Source organism: Eretmochelys imbricata, chromosome 9 (genome assembly GCF_965152235.1).
Source record: "Eretmochelys imbricata isolate rEreImb1 chromosome 9, rEreImb1.hap1, whole genome shotgun sequence".
Taxonomy (NCBI): domain Eukaryota; kingdom Metazoa; phylum Chordata; order Testudines; family Cheloniidae; genus Eretmochelys; species Eretmochelys imbricata.
The window spans coordinates 56,677,800-56,694,718 of NC_135580.1; the positions used below are offsets into that span (position 1 = coordinate 56,677,800).

The 16,919-nt window shown below is 46.4% G+C and overlaps 1 protein-coding gene across 2 annotated transcripts in view; it reads left to right on the top strand.

Annotated features, from left to right (window-relative positions):
• Nucleotides 1–12,923, top strand: part of NSDHL (NAD(P) dependent 3-beta-hydroxysteroid dehydrogenase NSDHL) — a 31,213-nt gene extending 18,290 nt beyond the window's left edge. Inside the window, exons 5-7 of one of the 2 annotated variants that reach the window (XM_077826349.1) lie at nt 6,265–6,407; nt 8,537–8,639; nt 9,746–12,923. In XM_077826349.1, coding sequence (XP_077682475.1) covers nt 6,265–6,407; nt 8,537–8,639; nt 9,746–10,078 — 579 coding nt within the window. In that variant the 3' untranslated portion in view covers nt 10,079–12,923. The remainder of the gene's footprint in view (nt 1–6,264; nt 6,408–8,536; nt 8,640–9,745) is intronic. The other variant, XM_077826348.1, reaches the window with a different exon arrangement.
• The last annotated feature ends 3,996 nt before the right edge of the window (nt 12,924–16,919 follow it).

The window sequence follows — 16,919 nt, forward strand, 5'->3', positions numbered from 1 at the left end:
GGAGTTGTTGGTTGTGTCGGCAGCCAACAAAAGGACAAATGGGCCGGCCAGTTCCATCCCAAAAAATGAGGCCAAGAGACTGGACCTTTTTGGGCTCTGGTGGAGGAAGGTACCGCAGCGGCACAGTGCTCCCTCCAGATGGCTTGGGATGCGGCCAATTCGGCTGCCAGGGTGGTCGCCTCAGCGGTGGTCATGAGGCACAGTTCCTGGCTCCAGACTGCTGGCCTATCCTAGGAGATGCATGCCTCTGTTCAGGACCTCCCGTTTGATGGAGTTGGGCTCTTCAACCAAATGAACGCAAGGATGCATGGCCTAAAGGATGGTCAGGCCACCCTCCACTCACTGGGGATGCATGGTAGCCATTCCATCCACCCGCACCGCTAAGGTAGTGGTAGCCTCGGCAGGGACCTGCAAGGAGAAGGGACTCTGGTTTTAGTCACCACCACCCCTCATCCTCCAACTCACTGGCACAGCCTGGCCCTGCAAAACACCATGGGGGCCAGAAGTGCTCGATTTGAGGGCGCGCTTGAGAGCGACGCACCAGTCACCTCCCTGGATCTGCCCCACCTTTTCCTCGACCGCCTCTTCTGTTTGGCCTGGTTGAGGGTTACCTTGGACCATTGGGTGTTAGACATCATGTCATCAGGCTACACCATCCAGTTTTCGGCCACTCCTCCCTCCCATCCCTCTTCAGGGACCCGATTCACGAGCAGCTCCTTGTTCAGGAAATAAACCACCTTCCGCAACTGGAAGCGGTGGAGGAAGTCCCTGAGGAAATGGGGGGGAAAGGATTCTACTCCCACTATTTCATGAACCTAAAGGCAACAGGTAGCCTACGTCCCATTCTGGACCTGCGATGGCTCAATAAATACCTCAAGAAGTCGAAGTTTTGCATGGTATCCATCATTTCCTCCCTAGCTCTGGGAGACTGGTATACCGCTTGACTTGAGAGGTGCTTATTTCCATATCTCTGTCTTCCCAGGACACAGGTGGTTCCTTTGTTTCATGGTGGGCCAGTGCCATTTCCAGTTTACAGCAGTCCTCTTTGGCCTATGTCAGGGTTCCCTCCCCACTCTGAACTCTAGGGTACAGACGTGGGGACCTGCATGAAAGACCCCCTAAGCTTATTTCTACCAGCTTAGGTTAAAAACATCCCCAAGGCACAAATCTCTATTTGTCCTTGGACTGAGGTATGCTGTCACCACCAAGTGATTTAACAAAGAACCAGGGAAAAGGACCACTTGGAGTCCTCTTCTCCCAGCAATCCACCCAAGCCTTTACACCCCCTTTCCTGGGGAGGCTTGAGAATAATATCCTAACCAATTGGTTACAAAATAATCAAAGACCCAAACCTCTGGGTCTTGGAATAATGGAAAAATCAATCAGGTTCTTAAAAAGATTTTATTTAAAAAAAAAAAAGAGGTAAAAATCATCTCTGTAAAAATCAGGATGGAAAATACTTTACAGGGTATTCAGATTCAAAACACAGAGGGTTCCCCTCTGGGCAAAACCTTAAAGTTGCAGAAAACAGGAATAAACCTCCCTCTTAGCACAGGGAAAATTCACAAGCAAAACAAAAGATAAACTAATCCACCTTGCCTGGCTTACCTATACTGGTTGCAATATTGGAGACTTGGATTAGGATGGGTTGGAGAAGATGGATTTCTGTCTGGCCCCTCTCAGTCCCAGGAGAGAACAGCCACAGAAACAAAGAACGCCCCCCTCCCCCCCCATTTGAAAGTATCTTTTGTCCCCATTGCTTCCTTTGGTCAGGTGCCAACCAGGTTATTTGAGCTTCTTAACTCCGTACAGGTAAGGAGGAATTTTTAGGTTACCCTTATGGTTATGACAGCCTATCCTCGGCTCTGCAGGTCTTTACAAAATGAATGGCCCCAGTAGATCCCAGGGGATCTATTCTTATCTTGACGATTGGCTCATCAAGGGCAGATCATGTACAGGGCAGCCTCAATCTGGTACGAGCCACATACCGCGACTTGGGCCTGTTAGTGAACGAAAAGAAGTCAAGCCTTGTACCAGTGCAATGGATAGAGTTCATCGGGGCGGTTCTCGACTCCACGCAGGCAAGGGCATTCCTCCTGGAGTCCTGCTTCTGAGACATGTCGGATGTAATCTCTTGTGTGAGGGATCATCTGCTCACCACCGCCCGTACCTGCCTAAGGTTGTTAGGTCATACCGCGGCCTGCACCAACATGGTCTACCATGCCTGGCTCCTTCTCTGCCTGCTGCAGGCATGGTTGGCGTCGGTCTACATCCCCAACAGGCACAACCTGGACCCGGTAGTCAAGGTGCCAGACCACATTCGGGCATCCCTGGCATGGTGACTGGACCCTGCATCAGTCTTGCAGGGAGGTCCCTTCACAGCTCCGGCCCCGTCGTTGACTCTGGTGTCCGATGCCTCAGACATAAGCTGGGGAGCCCACCTGGGAGGGTTCAGTACACAAGGCCGCTGGTCGGGGGTCAACTGCACCCTCCACATAAATGTCAGGGAGCTTCAGGGCGGTTCGCCTGACCTTCCAGGCTTTTCGGTCCCAGCTGCAAGGCAAGGTGGTTCAAGTCCTGATGGACAACATTGCCACAATGTTTTATATCAACAAACAAGGTGGAGCCAGGTCATAAGCCCTTTGCCGGAAAGCCAGCTAGCTCTGGGACTTCTGTGTGCAGCATGTCATTTATCTTGTGGCAGCGCACCTTCACGGGACCAGGAACGTTTTGGCGGATCACCTCAGCAGAACCTTCTCATCTTGCCACGAGTGGTCTCTCCATCCTGATGTGGTCTACCAAATCTCCCGGAAGTGGGGGTCTCCCCAGGTGGACCTGTTTGTGACTTGCCAGAACAGGAAGTGCCAGCTGTTCTGCTTGTTCTGGGGAATAGACAGGGACTTCCTATCGGACGCCTTTTCACTTCTGTACTCTGGGGTTCTGATGTACGCTTTCTTGCCAGTGTCGTTGCTCCACAAGGTCCTCATGAAGGTCAAGCAGGACAAGGCCAAGGTCATCCTGATCGCCCTGGCTTGGCCTCACCAGCACTGTTTCAGCATGCTTGTGGACCTGTCAGTGTCGGACCTGGCCAGATCTCCTGTCGAGGAATCACGGTTGTCTCCTGCACCCAAACCTGGCAGCGCTGCACCTCACAGCTTGGTTGCTCCATGGTTGACTACTGAGAAGCAGGAGTGCTTGGTTAGAGTCCAGCAGGTCCTACTGGGAAGCAGAAAGCCCTCCACTAGAGCTACCTATCTGGCTAAATGGAAAAGCTTCATGTGCTGGACTTTTGGCCCGAGGGGTTGGGCCTGAGCAGGTCTCGCTGCAGCTGATCCTGAACTACCTTATGCATCTTCAGCTCCAAGCCTTGTCCCTTTTATCCATTAAGGTCCACTTGGCTGCTATATCAGCCTTTCACTCTCCGTTCCAGGGCAGATCAGTCTTTGCCCATGGCATGACGGTCTGGTTCTTAAAAGGTCTGGAGCGGCTCTATTCTCAAGTCTGGGATCCTGTCCCTCCATGGTACCTTAATCTGGAACTCAAGCAGCTCACGAAAGCACCCTTCGAGCCCTTGGTGTCCTGTTCTCTTCTGCTCTCCTGGAAGGTGTCATTTCTGGTGGCGATAACTTCTTCCCAAAGGGTTTCCGAGATTAGGGCATTCACATTGGAAGCACTGTATACTGTGTTCTTCAAGGATAAGGTCCAGCAGGTGCCACACCCGGCTTTCCTGCCCATGGTGGTTTCGCAATTTCATGCTAGCCAGGACGTATTCTTGCCAGTCTTCTTTCCAAAGCCTTATAAGTCTGAGGAGGAGTGTAGCTTACACTCCCTGGATGTCAGGAGAGTGCTAGCCTTCTACATCAAAAGGACCACACTATTTCACAAGTTGACTCAGTTGTTCATCGCGGTGGCAGATAGGATGAAAGGCCATTGTGTGTCTGCCCTGAGGATTTTATTTTGGATCACTGCCTGCATCCGTTTCTGCTATGATTGGCTGAAGGTGCCTCTGCCAGCAATTGTCACCCCCCACTCAACTAGAGCTCAGGCCTTGTCGGCTGCCTTCCTAGCCCAAGAGCCCTTCAATATATCTGCGGGGCTGCTATCTGGTGGTCCGTTCACACATTCATATCTCACTACGTGCTTACCCAACAAGCTCGAGACAATGCTTGCTTTGGTAGAGCAGTGCTGCAAGCTGCACGACTGAACTCCAAGCCCTCCTCCGTTAATACTGCTTGTGAGTCACCTAGAACGGAATCGACATGAGCAAGCACTCGAAGAAGGAAAAATGGTTACCCACCTTTTCATAACAGTTGTTCTTTGAGATGTGTTGCTCATGTACATTCCATTACCCAACCTCCTGCCCCTCTGTTGAAGTTGCTGGCAAGAAGGAACTGAGAAGGGTGTAGGGCCGGCGGTGCCTGATATACCGGTGCATGAGCATGGCACTCAAGGGGGTGCCACAGCTGGCCTTCCAGATAACGATAAGGCAAAAGTCTCCAACTGTGCATGTGGGTGCACACACTCCTGGAATGGAATGGATCTTGAAGAACAACAGTTACAAAAAGGTGGGTAACTGTTTTTTTATTTAGTCTCCTTGCTGACAATCGCAGCAAAGAGGTTAATGAGCCGTAAAGAATGCATGAATATCTGTCATGTAGAGACGATGGAGACTTTCAAAAATACAAATAGCAGTTTGCATGCACCTTTGAAAGTCTCCCCTGGTGCCTTTAAAATAGCATTGTGGCACACTGATGGGGCAGTGGAAAAGATGCTTTCACAGCAGATGCTCATGGTGTTCCTGTTCTTTGGATAAATATAGAGCTTTGTCTTCACAGCTGTCAAACCTGCCCTTATACCAGCAGTACCTTCGCTTAATAGAAAAGAGCAAAGTAAACCTGTGGCATAAGTTAGGCTATTGAAGGAGGGTATACGTTTGAGACATGTTTATTTGTGCAGAAGGTGTGCCAGAGGATTAGTGTGGAAAGAGCAGGAAGGTGAGACTGAGACCGGTAAAGTTAAAGGGACACTGTCAACTTAATCACATGTTGTACAAACACATTTTGTTGCCTCTGGTGCAGAGAACATCTTCCATTATGAAAGTAAAAACTTGTCTGTCTTTGTGCACTTTACATTTTCTCCCACTTGGGACATTGAAAATCTCTGAAGTCTGTTTCACATTCAAATTCTTAGTGCTGCAGGAGTTGGGTGTTAAATATGGCAGGGGACTGTTTTCAAATGAAACAAAACCAAATCCTTGTAATTGGAATTAAAAAAAATGTATGGAAATAGTCTAAAGTTTCATAAAGTTTTCAGCAGAATTTATATTTGAATCCCAATTTGAGTTGACCCTTAAGCAAAAGTATTAGGCTTAACAGCCTTTTTGCATTCCTTGAAAAAACCTTTAATTTTTTTTAAAAAAAGCCATGTACTTGCTATTCAAAAATCGCATCAGCGCATCTATTCATTTGCTAACTCAGCTGCCTTGCAGATTGATGAACTAATGGAGTAGGAGGCTTATGAATACACGATTAGACAAATCCAGCACAATACGCCCATAATTATGCCTTTGTTTTTGGCAAAGCAGTGGAACTATCCATATTTATTTGCACATACAACTCAGTACTTCATAACAAATAACACTGGGTTTCTTTTGGGAAAGACACCAGCTGCTGGAATGTGGTAGAACATGTTGTTTGGAAACTCCTAATGGAACTAAAACTAAACTAAGTCTGCATGTTATCAGTTGGTGATTCCAGTGGAGTGAGATGATGCTTTCTCAAAAAGTGGATTAAGGGAGCTAATGATGGAAATTTTTCATTTATTGATGAGCTAAAGGATTTTGGGGTGGAGAAATAATTCTTTCTACTTCTCCTATTCCCCACTACCTCAGCAAGGGGTGGATGGAGTGATGCAGTTCCAAAAGTTCCAGGGTTCCACTGTTCACCTATAGATATGATTTCTTTGGTCCTCCTTCAGGTCTCTCTTTTGTTGGCTGATCTGTGAAGTTGTGTCTGACAATGAAACTGGATGCGGCCTTGTCTGCTGCCTTCTTGGCAGGAAGAGGAGTGAAAAAAAGGAGGCGATCCAGAGGGAAAAGGTGTTCCACAAAGGCATAGATGGGCATTAGCTCATACATTGATGCTGGAGAAAGGTTCCCCCCCAAAATGCAGAGGAAGCAGTTCTATGGGATGATGCAAGGGATGCATTTCTAAGCCATCTGTTGGTCTCGCCAGTCTTTCTTGACTAACTTTTTGTCTCCCACAGGAAGTGCTAAATGCTAATGACCCAGATGATGATTTCTTCACAACTGCCATTCGCCCTCATGGGATATTTGGTCCCAGGGACCTCCAGCTGGTTCCCATCCTCATTCAGGCAGCTAAGAGTGGCAAAATGAAGTTCATGATTGGGTGAGAGAGACTTATATCTTTGTCTCATGGGAAATTTGATACCAAAGTGACATACCCCATTTGGAAGAGAATGTTATTAGATCTGTAGTGTCAAAGATGTGGATGGTGCTTCTCCAATGTTAAATCAAAGGCCCTGCCTGGAGATGCCCAAGAACTAGGCAGAATGTGTGATTTAACAGTCCATCAACTTCTGCACAGAACCTACTCAGGAATCATAACATTTTTTCCCAGGAAATGATGGGTTCCCCAGCTATACCACCACTGCTTTGACCCAGGATTCATTTTGAAGAAGCCTTCTTTTTGTGGGATACTGGCACTGAGATGAGTTTGTCTCCTGTTTGAAGAGACATCAATTGAGCTATCCATTAACCATCTAGAACAAATGTATATAATTATAATATAACTATGTACAAATATTGCTTAATGCACTACTGGATGGTGCTCAGACTCAACAGTAACGAGAGTGGCATATAAGCCTTTATCAGATAGACCATCTTTAGGAGTTTCTTGTTCTATGCCAGTTTATAGTGAAGATTCGTGATCATTATGGCTAAATTATGGTTGTGACATTACAGGTCAAAACAAAGATTGACCTATAAATCAGAGAGAAGTTATATTTAAATGCCACAGCCCTAGTAGTTTGGACAGTAGTTCAAAGCTGACCAGTCACACATTCATCATGGTCAAGTTATGTTCATATGTAATATGCAACAAGACCTGACAGAACATGGATTGTGTTACGTTAACTTATCTAGTGCTATACAATTGTTGCATTCGACTGTCTTATTGTGATCTCAAAACTTAAATTGCATTTTGATATTCATATTGATAACTATAATAAAGTTCAAAAACTTTGCTTCCTCATTGCAAGTGGTACAACTCATAGTGTGGAATTTAAAGTTTAGAGCAAGAAATAGTACTGACTGTGATTAAGACTTTTTTTAGACTCGTGTATTGTGATTTAAAAAATAAATTTCCCATCCAGTTTATAATAGATTTAATTGCATACTGGGAGGGGTAGGTGTGTGTGTGAGAGACCTATTTAGAGAGAGAGGTGTCTTGTGTGGCTTGTGTTAGCTTGCACTTGTGCCATCAATTAAATTTACCTTCTCAAGCTGCTTTATGAATCATGAATCCAAATAAATTTAAGCTTCCCCTTCTTATGTTACTGAAACATTTCTTTTATAGTCTCCATTTTCCTCCGTAAGAAAGGTGTTGGCTCTGCAGAACTAGAAACACTTATGTATTCCCTTCCAGTGAAGACTCTTTTCTTTTCTATCTTTGTATGACCCATTAAAGCCACAATGACTGAAAATTACAAATCATCAGGAAGTTGTTTCACAACAATTAGCTTTCAGGGACAGGGGCTGGGAGAGCGCATCTGACAATCCAGTTGTTGATTTAATTAGGCTCTTAAAGAGAAATGAACACAGTGGGTTAAATTCAACTCTGATGTAAGCAGGTGAAGATCCCCCTCATTTTGGCCAGGGCTAAATTTGGATGAAATGTAATTTTAATGAGTCAGGCAAATCTATAAATGAGCAGAAAGCTTGTCCTTAAATAACCCTTTGTGTGCTAGATACAATAGTCATATCTGTTCTGCTTCTGTGGATTGTTTCATTGATGTTCTGTGGGTCCCAAAACCTTCAGATTTCAATTAGATGTGACTGCAGGTTTTAAAGCCTTACCTGGGACATTGGACAGGAGCTGGGATGGTGCCAGGCTTGCTCCTGAGTAGTGATTTAGGCTTTGTCTACACTAGCAATTTTATTGATCGGGGTGTGGGAAAAAAACACGCTCTCCCATCAACATAGCTACCACCGCTCATTGGGATGGTTTAATTATGCTGGTGGGAGAGCTGTCTCCCATTGGCATACAGCAGCTACACAGGCGACCTTACAGTGGCGCAGCTGCAGCGGTACAGCTATGCCACTGTAAGGTCCGTAGTGTAGACAAAGCCTTAGAGGCTTCTCGTTCAGAAAGGGGTTGGCCTGAAGCAGGACCTTTTTCTGACATCTGGGGAAGAGGTAGCTGGGAGCTCAGCTATGTTGGTAGCTTTGCCTTTTGCCACTTGCTGATTTTCAGCTGCCTTGTACATTGAGATAAGCTGTTTCCTTTTGTGTATGCAGGGATGGGAAGAACCTAGTAGACTTTACCTTTGTGGAAAATGTGGTCCATGGGCACATACTAGCTGCAGAGCATCTTCATAAAGACTCTCCCCTGTGTGGGAAGGTAAGGTAGTCTCCCCATTGCATATGGATAGCAAAACTGGGTGTGATCAGAGGTTCCATTTCTTTGTGTCTTAGCTCTTCTTTCCTCTCAATGACTTGGATGAATTTTTATTACACAGGAAAGTGACTGCACTAACTAGAATAAAACACACTATGAAAAAGTGCTGTGTAAACTTTCCCCAGACTCCATCTCCTCACCCGCACATGCACTGCTCTGCCACACCCCAAGGTCGGGACTTAAATGGGGTTGGAGTGTGGTACCCTATCTATGCTCTGCCCACACTCCTGAAATAGCTGCATGTTTCTGCTAATAGGATTGGCAATAAAATAGTTAATACTGACATGGAAGTATTGGTCTCAATGGGATGTTAACTTTGAAGACCAATGGAGGTGGTTCACACCTTGTAGCTATTTTTCTTTTTTGTCTGCAGATTCATTCAGATGGCTGTGCATCTGGTAAAAGCTTCTCGCAACCATAAGGGCTAAAGATAGATAGACTTTAAAGTTACTGCTCAATCAAAGCTCTAAGCACTTAAAAAGTATAACATAGCAGCTATAAAACACCTACTCCAGCAGAAATTCTCAAGGTTATCTTTGGGTAAAGAATTACAGTGCAACAATCACTAATAGTCTGAGGTCTTGTCTACACTTAAAATGCTACAGTGGCACAGCTGCGCAGCTGTAGCACTTCAGTATAGACACTGTGTACACTAATGGGAAGGTTGGTCCCATCGGCATAGGTAATCCACCTCCCCGAGAAGCAGCAGCGAGGTCAACAGAAGAATTCTTCTGTCAACCTAGAGCTGTCTACATGGGGACTAGGTAGGCTTAACTATGCCATTCGGGGATGTGAATTTTCACTTCTGGTTTGTTGGGAGCAGTGGGCTCTCTTAACAAGGGAGGGAGTTGTAGTTCCATAAATGGCCATTTCTTGATATTAAATATAGTTAATTTTTCTTTTTTAAGTCTGATGCTAAGAGTCATCAGAGCAAAGCTGCGGGTGTTAATCTATTCAACAATAAAATGAAATTAAAACTAGGGCTTTATAAAAATGTGTCCAAATTGTCACATTTAACCACAAGGCTTTTTTTGTGTTCTTTTTTTCAGGCATTTCACATCACAAACGATGAGCCAGTCCCTTTCTGGTCATTCATGTCCCGTATCTTGACTGGCTTGAACTACAGTGCACCCAAATACCAAATCCCCTATTGGGTGGCATATTACTTAGCTCTCTTACTGTCTCTGGTGTTGCTGTTGCTGAGTCCACTCATCACGATCAAACCTACCTTCACCCCCATGCGGGTAGCATTAGCTGGGACATTCCATTACTACAGCTGCAAGAGGGCCAAAAGGTACATGGGCTACAAGCCGGTGGTGAGCCTGGATGAAGCAGTGGAGAGGACTATCCAGAGCTATTCCCACCTACGCCGGGCCAAGTAAGGAGACCCAGAGGAACCCCTCTAGCTAACACAAGGGCATTGAAGAGACCCTAATTCTCTGGACAAATGAACCTTTCTTCAAGCCTCTCCTAGGGATAATGCGTTTCTCTGGATTGAAGGACTTCATCCTGTAGTTGTACTAACAGCCTGTACCTCCCTGTGACTGCTTTGTGTGACAACCTGTTCTAAAATAGCTATTGGCTGCTACTCTGTTTGAATAAACACCCGAATGTTTCCTCCTAAAATAGTGAGCTAGTACATCCACATCCCATCCCCTGCTCTGTGCGCCCATGTCTTCTTCTATTTCACTGCTTTGGTGACTATGCCAGCCTTTCCTAATGGCTGTGGATTGAGTAACAGGATAGGCACAGGAGGAAGGGGGCGAGCAAGCTGCTGGACCACCTCTGGTTGTGGAGGACCCCTTGGTACCAGCTTCCTCCTACTTGTCACCAGATGAGGCTATAGTGGGGCCCCCTCCACTGGTTCCCTAGAATGATGCTACAGCACATAAGGAGCTGTTAAAGAGGGTTGCCGCCAACCTGGGCCTCCAGGTGGAGGACTTAGAGGAGCCCGCAGACTCTCTCTATGATGTTATCTGCCCCTTAGCCCCAGCCAGGATAGCTTTCGCCTTGCCTGAGGGGGTCACGAAAATTACAAATACCCTCCTTGCCTCCGATCTCCAAGTGATTTGGTCCGCTTGCATAAGGGCTTGTTATGAGCTGGCAGGGGATTTGGGTCCCCAGTCACTCAGTGAAAACTGATAATCAGAGCCCTCTTGCCTAGAGTGCAGGCATCCTTGGCGGCCTTCCTGGCATGTGTTCCGATCCAGGACATCTGTAAAGCCATGATGTGTGGTCCTCAGCACACGTTTGTGGCCCACTATGCCATCACGCAGCAGGCCAAGGACGATGCTGGGTTTGGCAGAGCTGTGTTGCAGTCTACATGTTCATGAACTCCTTACCCGCCTCCATGGGTAGTGCTTGGAGTTACCTAAGTTGAATGGACATGAGCCATCACTCGAAGAAAAGACAGTTCCCTTTTTCCGTAACTGGTGTTCTTTGAGATGTTACTCATGTCTATTCAACGACTCTGCCTCCTTCCCCACTGTTGGAATTTTTGGCAAGAAGGAACTGAGGGTAGAGGGAGCCGGCGGCGGCCTATATGGCATAGCATATGTGCACCACTCCAAGGGGCTCCAGAGCAGGTCCCCTATGGAGACTGCTGAGGGAAAAACTTCTGGCACGGGTGCATGTGGCGAGCACACCCCCTAAGTTGAATGAGCAACACATCTCGAAGAACACCGGTTATGGAAAAAGGTAACTGTCTTTTGCAACCCCCAAGAGTGTGAAATTTAAAGTTTGGATTCTAGACTACAATCCTTTGGCAACGAGTGGCCTCTGTGACATGCTATACTACCTGAGTAGACAGGACAGTGCTGAAACCTCTTGGGTCCATATCCTGCCTCTAGCTTCAGTTGGAGCCAGGTGCCCTCATACATGGACCGCCCTGGATTTTACTCTGTATGTTCGACAATGACACAGTGGTGTTAGCACTAACTAGTGACTCAAGTGGAGCCATCCTTTACACTCTGTATTTGTAACAGTGGTGGGAATGAGCATCAGTTCTCTTATCCTTTAGTAAGCAAAGGGTGTGCCCTGTTCCTAACTTGTAACAATCTTGGGTTTTTCCTGTAACCAGGATATGCCATGACACCGCTAAACCACAGTTGCCATTACTCATTTCTGTACTGCATGGTCCTGCAGAGAGCATAATGAGAAAACAAGCTTCTCTCCTCAAAGCTTACACCTAAATTAAACTTTTTAGTCATTATCTACCTCTTTGCCCTCCCTGGCTATCCAATTCTGTGTTGGTTCTCTGCCAACTTGTATCCCTCCACAATGGAATGCACCTGCAATTGTGAGGTCATGCCACTTTAGGGTGGGGGTTTTGACACCCTGACTTTGTGAAAGGCCCATAATGCTTCCTGTGCTAAAGAGTGTGTTGGGATATGTAAGGATTAAGTAAAGACCTGGGAAACTGCTGGTGTGCTAGCATGGGAGTAGGAAGTAAAGGCACAGACAGGCACTGTTTCTTCACTTGACAGATAAAGTTGCCATCCCTCTCCCTTCCCTTCCGCTTGTTAAGGATAGATAAGCATTGTAGTTGCATAAGGAATGTGATTATCTGAAGGATACCCTTTGTGTAAAGAAGTGTTCTCCCCCATCCCTTCCTTTCCCAGCTACATAAATGAGCTCGGAATCATGGCCTCTTTCTCCCTCCCCTGTGAACTGCTGATTTAAGGGAACTTGTGGCTACAATTACTGCAAAGAAATGTGTCTTCAATGTAAAAATGTCTATAATATGCTTAATGCTGTAAACAGGGGCGGGTATAATTATATTTGGTATATAGCTATTCATATTCATTATATGGGCATTCATATTATCAAATAAGGGTTTTGGGGGTGTTGTAGTAAATGGGGGTATTTACATATTAACTTAGATAAAAGAGCGTGATGTGATTAACTCAGGTTTCAGAGTAACAGCCGTGTTAGTCTGTCTTCGCAAAAAGAAAAGGAGTACTTGTGGCACCTTAGAGACTAACCAATTTATTTGAGCATGAGCTTTCGTGAGCTATAGGTCACTTCATCGGATGCATACCGTGGAAACTGCAGAAGACATTATATGCACACAGAGACCATGAAACAATACCTCCTTCCACCCCACTGTCCTGCTGGTAATAGCTTATCTAAAGTGATCATCAAGTTGGGCCATTTTGGAGGGGGGTGAGGGAGTGAGAGAACCTGGATTTGTGCAGGAAATGGCCCACCTTGATTTTCACACACGCTGTGAAGAGAGTGGTCACTTTGGATGGGCTATTACCAGCAGGACAGTGAGTTTGTGGGGGGGGGGGGGCGGAGGGTGAGAAAACCTGGATTTGTGCTGGAAATGGCCCAACTTGATGATCACTTTAGATAAGCTATTACCAGCAGGACAGTGGGGTGGGAGGAGGTATTGTTTCATGGTCTCTGTGTGCATATAATGTCTTCTGCAGTTTCCACGGTATGCATCCGATGAAGTGAGCTGTAGCTCACGAAAGCTCATGCTCAAATAAAGTGATTAACTCAGTGCTTTCTTGACAATTGGGTCGAGAGGAACAAGTACTGCAATAACGAAGCCCATTTACTCAATATGCCTCTGGATCAGCCTGCTCTTTTCATCTCTAACAGAGTGGGGAAGCACTAGCGTGTGTTGTGCTCTTTGCCGAGTAGTCAGGCAAGTTACTGGTGTCCAAATGTGTCTTATTGCACTTCCACTTTTAGCATTTTGTGTGAGAGGAAGCATGGGCCTGGGATTTACTCGCTTCTGACCTTGGACCCATCCCTTAGCCTCTCTGGGCCTCATTTTCCTATCTGTAAGTTGTGGGACACTTGCCCTGTGTTGTGAGGATGAATGCAGAAGGGATTGTGAGGTGCTCAGACCCCAGGAATGAGGGCGAGATAAGTACAGTACCAATGATAGAAAGTGAAAAATGAGCTGTTAGAGGCAATATTGAGGTTGGCCTGCAGGTGGCACTTGCCAGCTAGAATTGTCTGCCAGCTTCTGTTTTCACCATACCACAAGTACTGTCTATCTCAACTATCAGCAGTAATTGCAATGGAGGGCTGCCCCTTTCCTCTCCTGTTGTAGATCATCAGGGTATCAAGTGAATGTAGAATCTAGCCAGAAGTGCTACAGGACCTGAAACCTTGAGACTGGTGGTTGGACTGGTGTAATGTAAGGAGCAGTGTGCGTGCTAGAATTTTCCCTCTAAAACCCAGCTCAAAAAGAGAGGAATAAATGAGAGACTGTGATAGGTGAGGTAGCTAGAATGGTCTCCCTGTGCTGGTAGCTCACAAAAAGTATATGAGAGAATTGGAATTGGACTGACCCACTAGGTGCTCCTTATTGATTAGGTCACCTCACCATCTCTTCAACATAGCATCACTAGCCTTTATTTTCCAAACCAGATAGAAACCTTGCACTATGGCTGGGCTGAAGCCAGATGTTAACATGGCTGAAATTATAGCCACTAGCTTAGAGACACCTCTTCTCCATAAGGACCCAGATCCACACAGGGACTTAGATGATGCAGTGCTGAGCGTCGTGGCTCCCATCTTTTCGGTGCCTAGAGAATGACAGAACACAACAGTGAGCCACAGAGCCTGAGTTGGGCTCCAAGGTTCCGTATACAATAAATGGGGAGAGATAGTTACCTTAGAATTTGAGTCACAGAAGCCAGCATGCCAGGTGGGGAGCCGCCTAAAGTAGCCAATGGGAGATGCTGAGCTGAGAGCTGTGTGCTAAGTCCTGCCCCCCTCTCAGAGATGATGCCTAATTCCAGGCTGCAGGCAGAGGCCTCACAGTGCTTAGTGTTCCAGGAACAGGAACCAGCCACTTTGGCATCTGGTTTAAGCACCTAAGGTACTTTCCTGGGGAATGAGTCAGGCACCTGCTTCACTTCACACAACACAGCTGAAGGAGGAGGCAGTGGCATCTCAGCAATTAGAGCACTTGCCTAAGACATGGGACACCTGGGTTCAATTCCCGCCCCCCCCCCGCCAGACAGGGAAAAAGGGTTTGAACTGGGCAAGTGCCCTACCACTGAGGTGCTCCCTCAATCTCCTCTCAAAGCTGTTCCACTGTGGGTAACTAATGATTCTTCTTCAAGTAGATGCAGATGTGTATCCTATGTGTGTTCTGTGCACAGGGGCTGGAGACTTTTGCCTAGCAATACCTGTAGAGAGGCAGCATTTGTGCATGTAGTCCTTCCTGTGATTCTATGAGGTGGCCCCCCTCAATTCCTTCTTACTGCCTGTCAACTGCAGTTGTAGCTCTGAGATTGTTGCTTCACAATCTCACAAAATTATATCTTAGCCTAGTTGTGTATAGTTGGTGTTTTGTTAAAAGTTTTCAGTATAGTGGTAGTGCTCCTGGTGATGCCCTCACTGGGGTTCAAGCATTACCCTTCATGTGGAGAGGTGATTCCTAACAGTGACCCCACACACGGTGCTCGCTCTGCCGCGGCGAAGCCCACTCTAAGGAGTGCTGTGCGATCTGCAGATTGTTCAAGAAACTGACTCAGGTGGTGTGGGCCTTTGCTTTAAACAGCACCTGCTTGAGCAGGCCATGAGGCTTGACCTGGTACCAAAGCCTTCCGCTGGCTGCAGATCACCCACTGGCTCAGAAAGTGTTACTGCCTCCTGTTCTAGAGCAGGGACCTACCAAAGAGGTGCAGGAGTTGTTCCCCATAAGTGGTGCCAAAGAAGAGGTCACATAAGACTGACTAGGAGCACCCTAGGTCTTGGGGCAACTCCTCTGCCTCCTCTAAGAAGAGCGTCGACTGTGACTGTTCGGCATGCGGAATGGCATGGGTGGTGTGATGTTGTCGACATGAACTGTGACCATATAAGTCATTGTTGCAACCAAGGTCCTATGGTGGCACCAGGTCTTGTACAGAGGAGGTCAAGTGGGGTGTCTATGGAAAGGTGGTAGTTTGCTGATTATGATTATGCTGACTGTATGTGTGTATCATTTTTGTATTTGAAGTTATGAATATTGGCTATCTACTTGTATCTCAATGTGTTTGGTTCTAACTAGCCTCAGTGAAGCATTTGGTCAGCTTCTTGAGAAGGGACTATTCTCAGTAAGTGCCCAATCAAGAAACACTTAACTGACAATGGACTTTGGGAGACACCAATCCACATCTGAGCTTTCCTGGGAACATTCAAACTAACGTAAACAATGGTGTTGGCCTGCAAAAAGCTGAATCATTCATGGACATGTGACTTGGCCACGTGGCTACAAACTCCATCTTGTTGCTGTGATTTTGCACAGGAGAACAAAGGGGTTTCCAACCACGAGAGAGAGAGTATAAAAGGCCCTGGAAACCCCTCCATTTTGTCTTCTGCTGGCTTAAGAGATGGCCTCTCTACCCCCAAGAGCTGCCTGAAAGAAACTGGAACAAAGGACAGTAACTATGGGGGTGTGAGTGATTGCTGGACCCAGACTAGGAAGGAGTATAGTCTGTGAAAGAAGCTTATTGGAACATCTCTAAGTGTGAGATTTACCTGTATGCAGTTTCTTAATGTATTAGGCTTAACTTGCGTGTTTTGTTTCATTTTGCTTGGTAACTTACTTTGTTCTGTCTGTTACTTGGAACCACTTAAATCCTACTTTTTATACTTAATAAAATCACTTTTGCTTATTAATTGACCCAGACTACGTAATTAATATCTGGGAGAGCAAACAGCTGTGCATATCTCTCTATCAGTGTTATAGAGGGCGGACAATTTATGAGTTTCCTCTGTATAAGCTTTATACAAAGTAAAACGGATTTATTTGGGGTTTGGATCCCATTGGGAGCTGGATGTCTGGGTGCTAGAGACAGGAGCATTTCTTAAGCTGTTTTCAATTAATTCTGCAGCTTTGGGGTGCGTGGTTCAGATCCTGGGTCTGTGTTGGAGCAGACTAGCTTGTCTGACCTTGACAAGTCAGGGTTTTGGAGGCCCAAACTTGCAGAGAAAACTGACTCAGAGGTAGTCTTAGTCTCCACACCATTCATGATTTTATATGCCTCTATCATACCCCCCTTAGTCTCCTCTTCTCCAAAGCAAAGAAAGGCCGGGAGGGGATGTTCTCCTACGTCCCATAAACGGAAGGAGAGGGCTGAAGGAGAACAAAGACCTGCGAGGGGCAGCTCTTCCCCTCTGGACAGAGGTCAGTCCCTGACTCCCGTTGAGTGGCCGAGCCCACTCCAGGACTCGCCTGCCACTCCAGGGAGCGGCAGAAGTCCTTGGCACCTG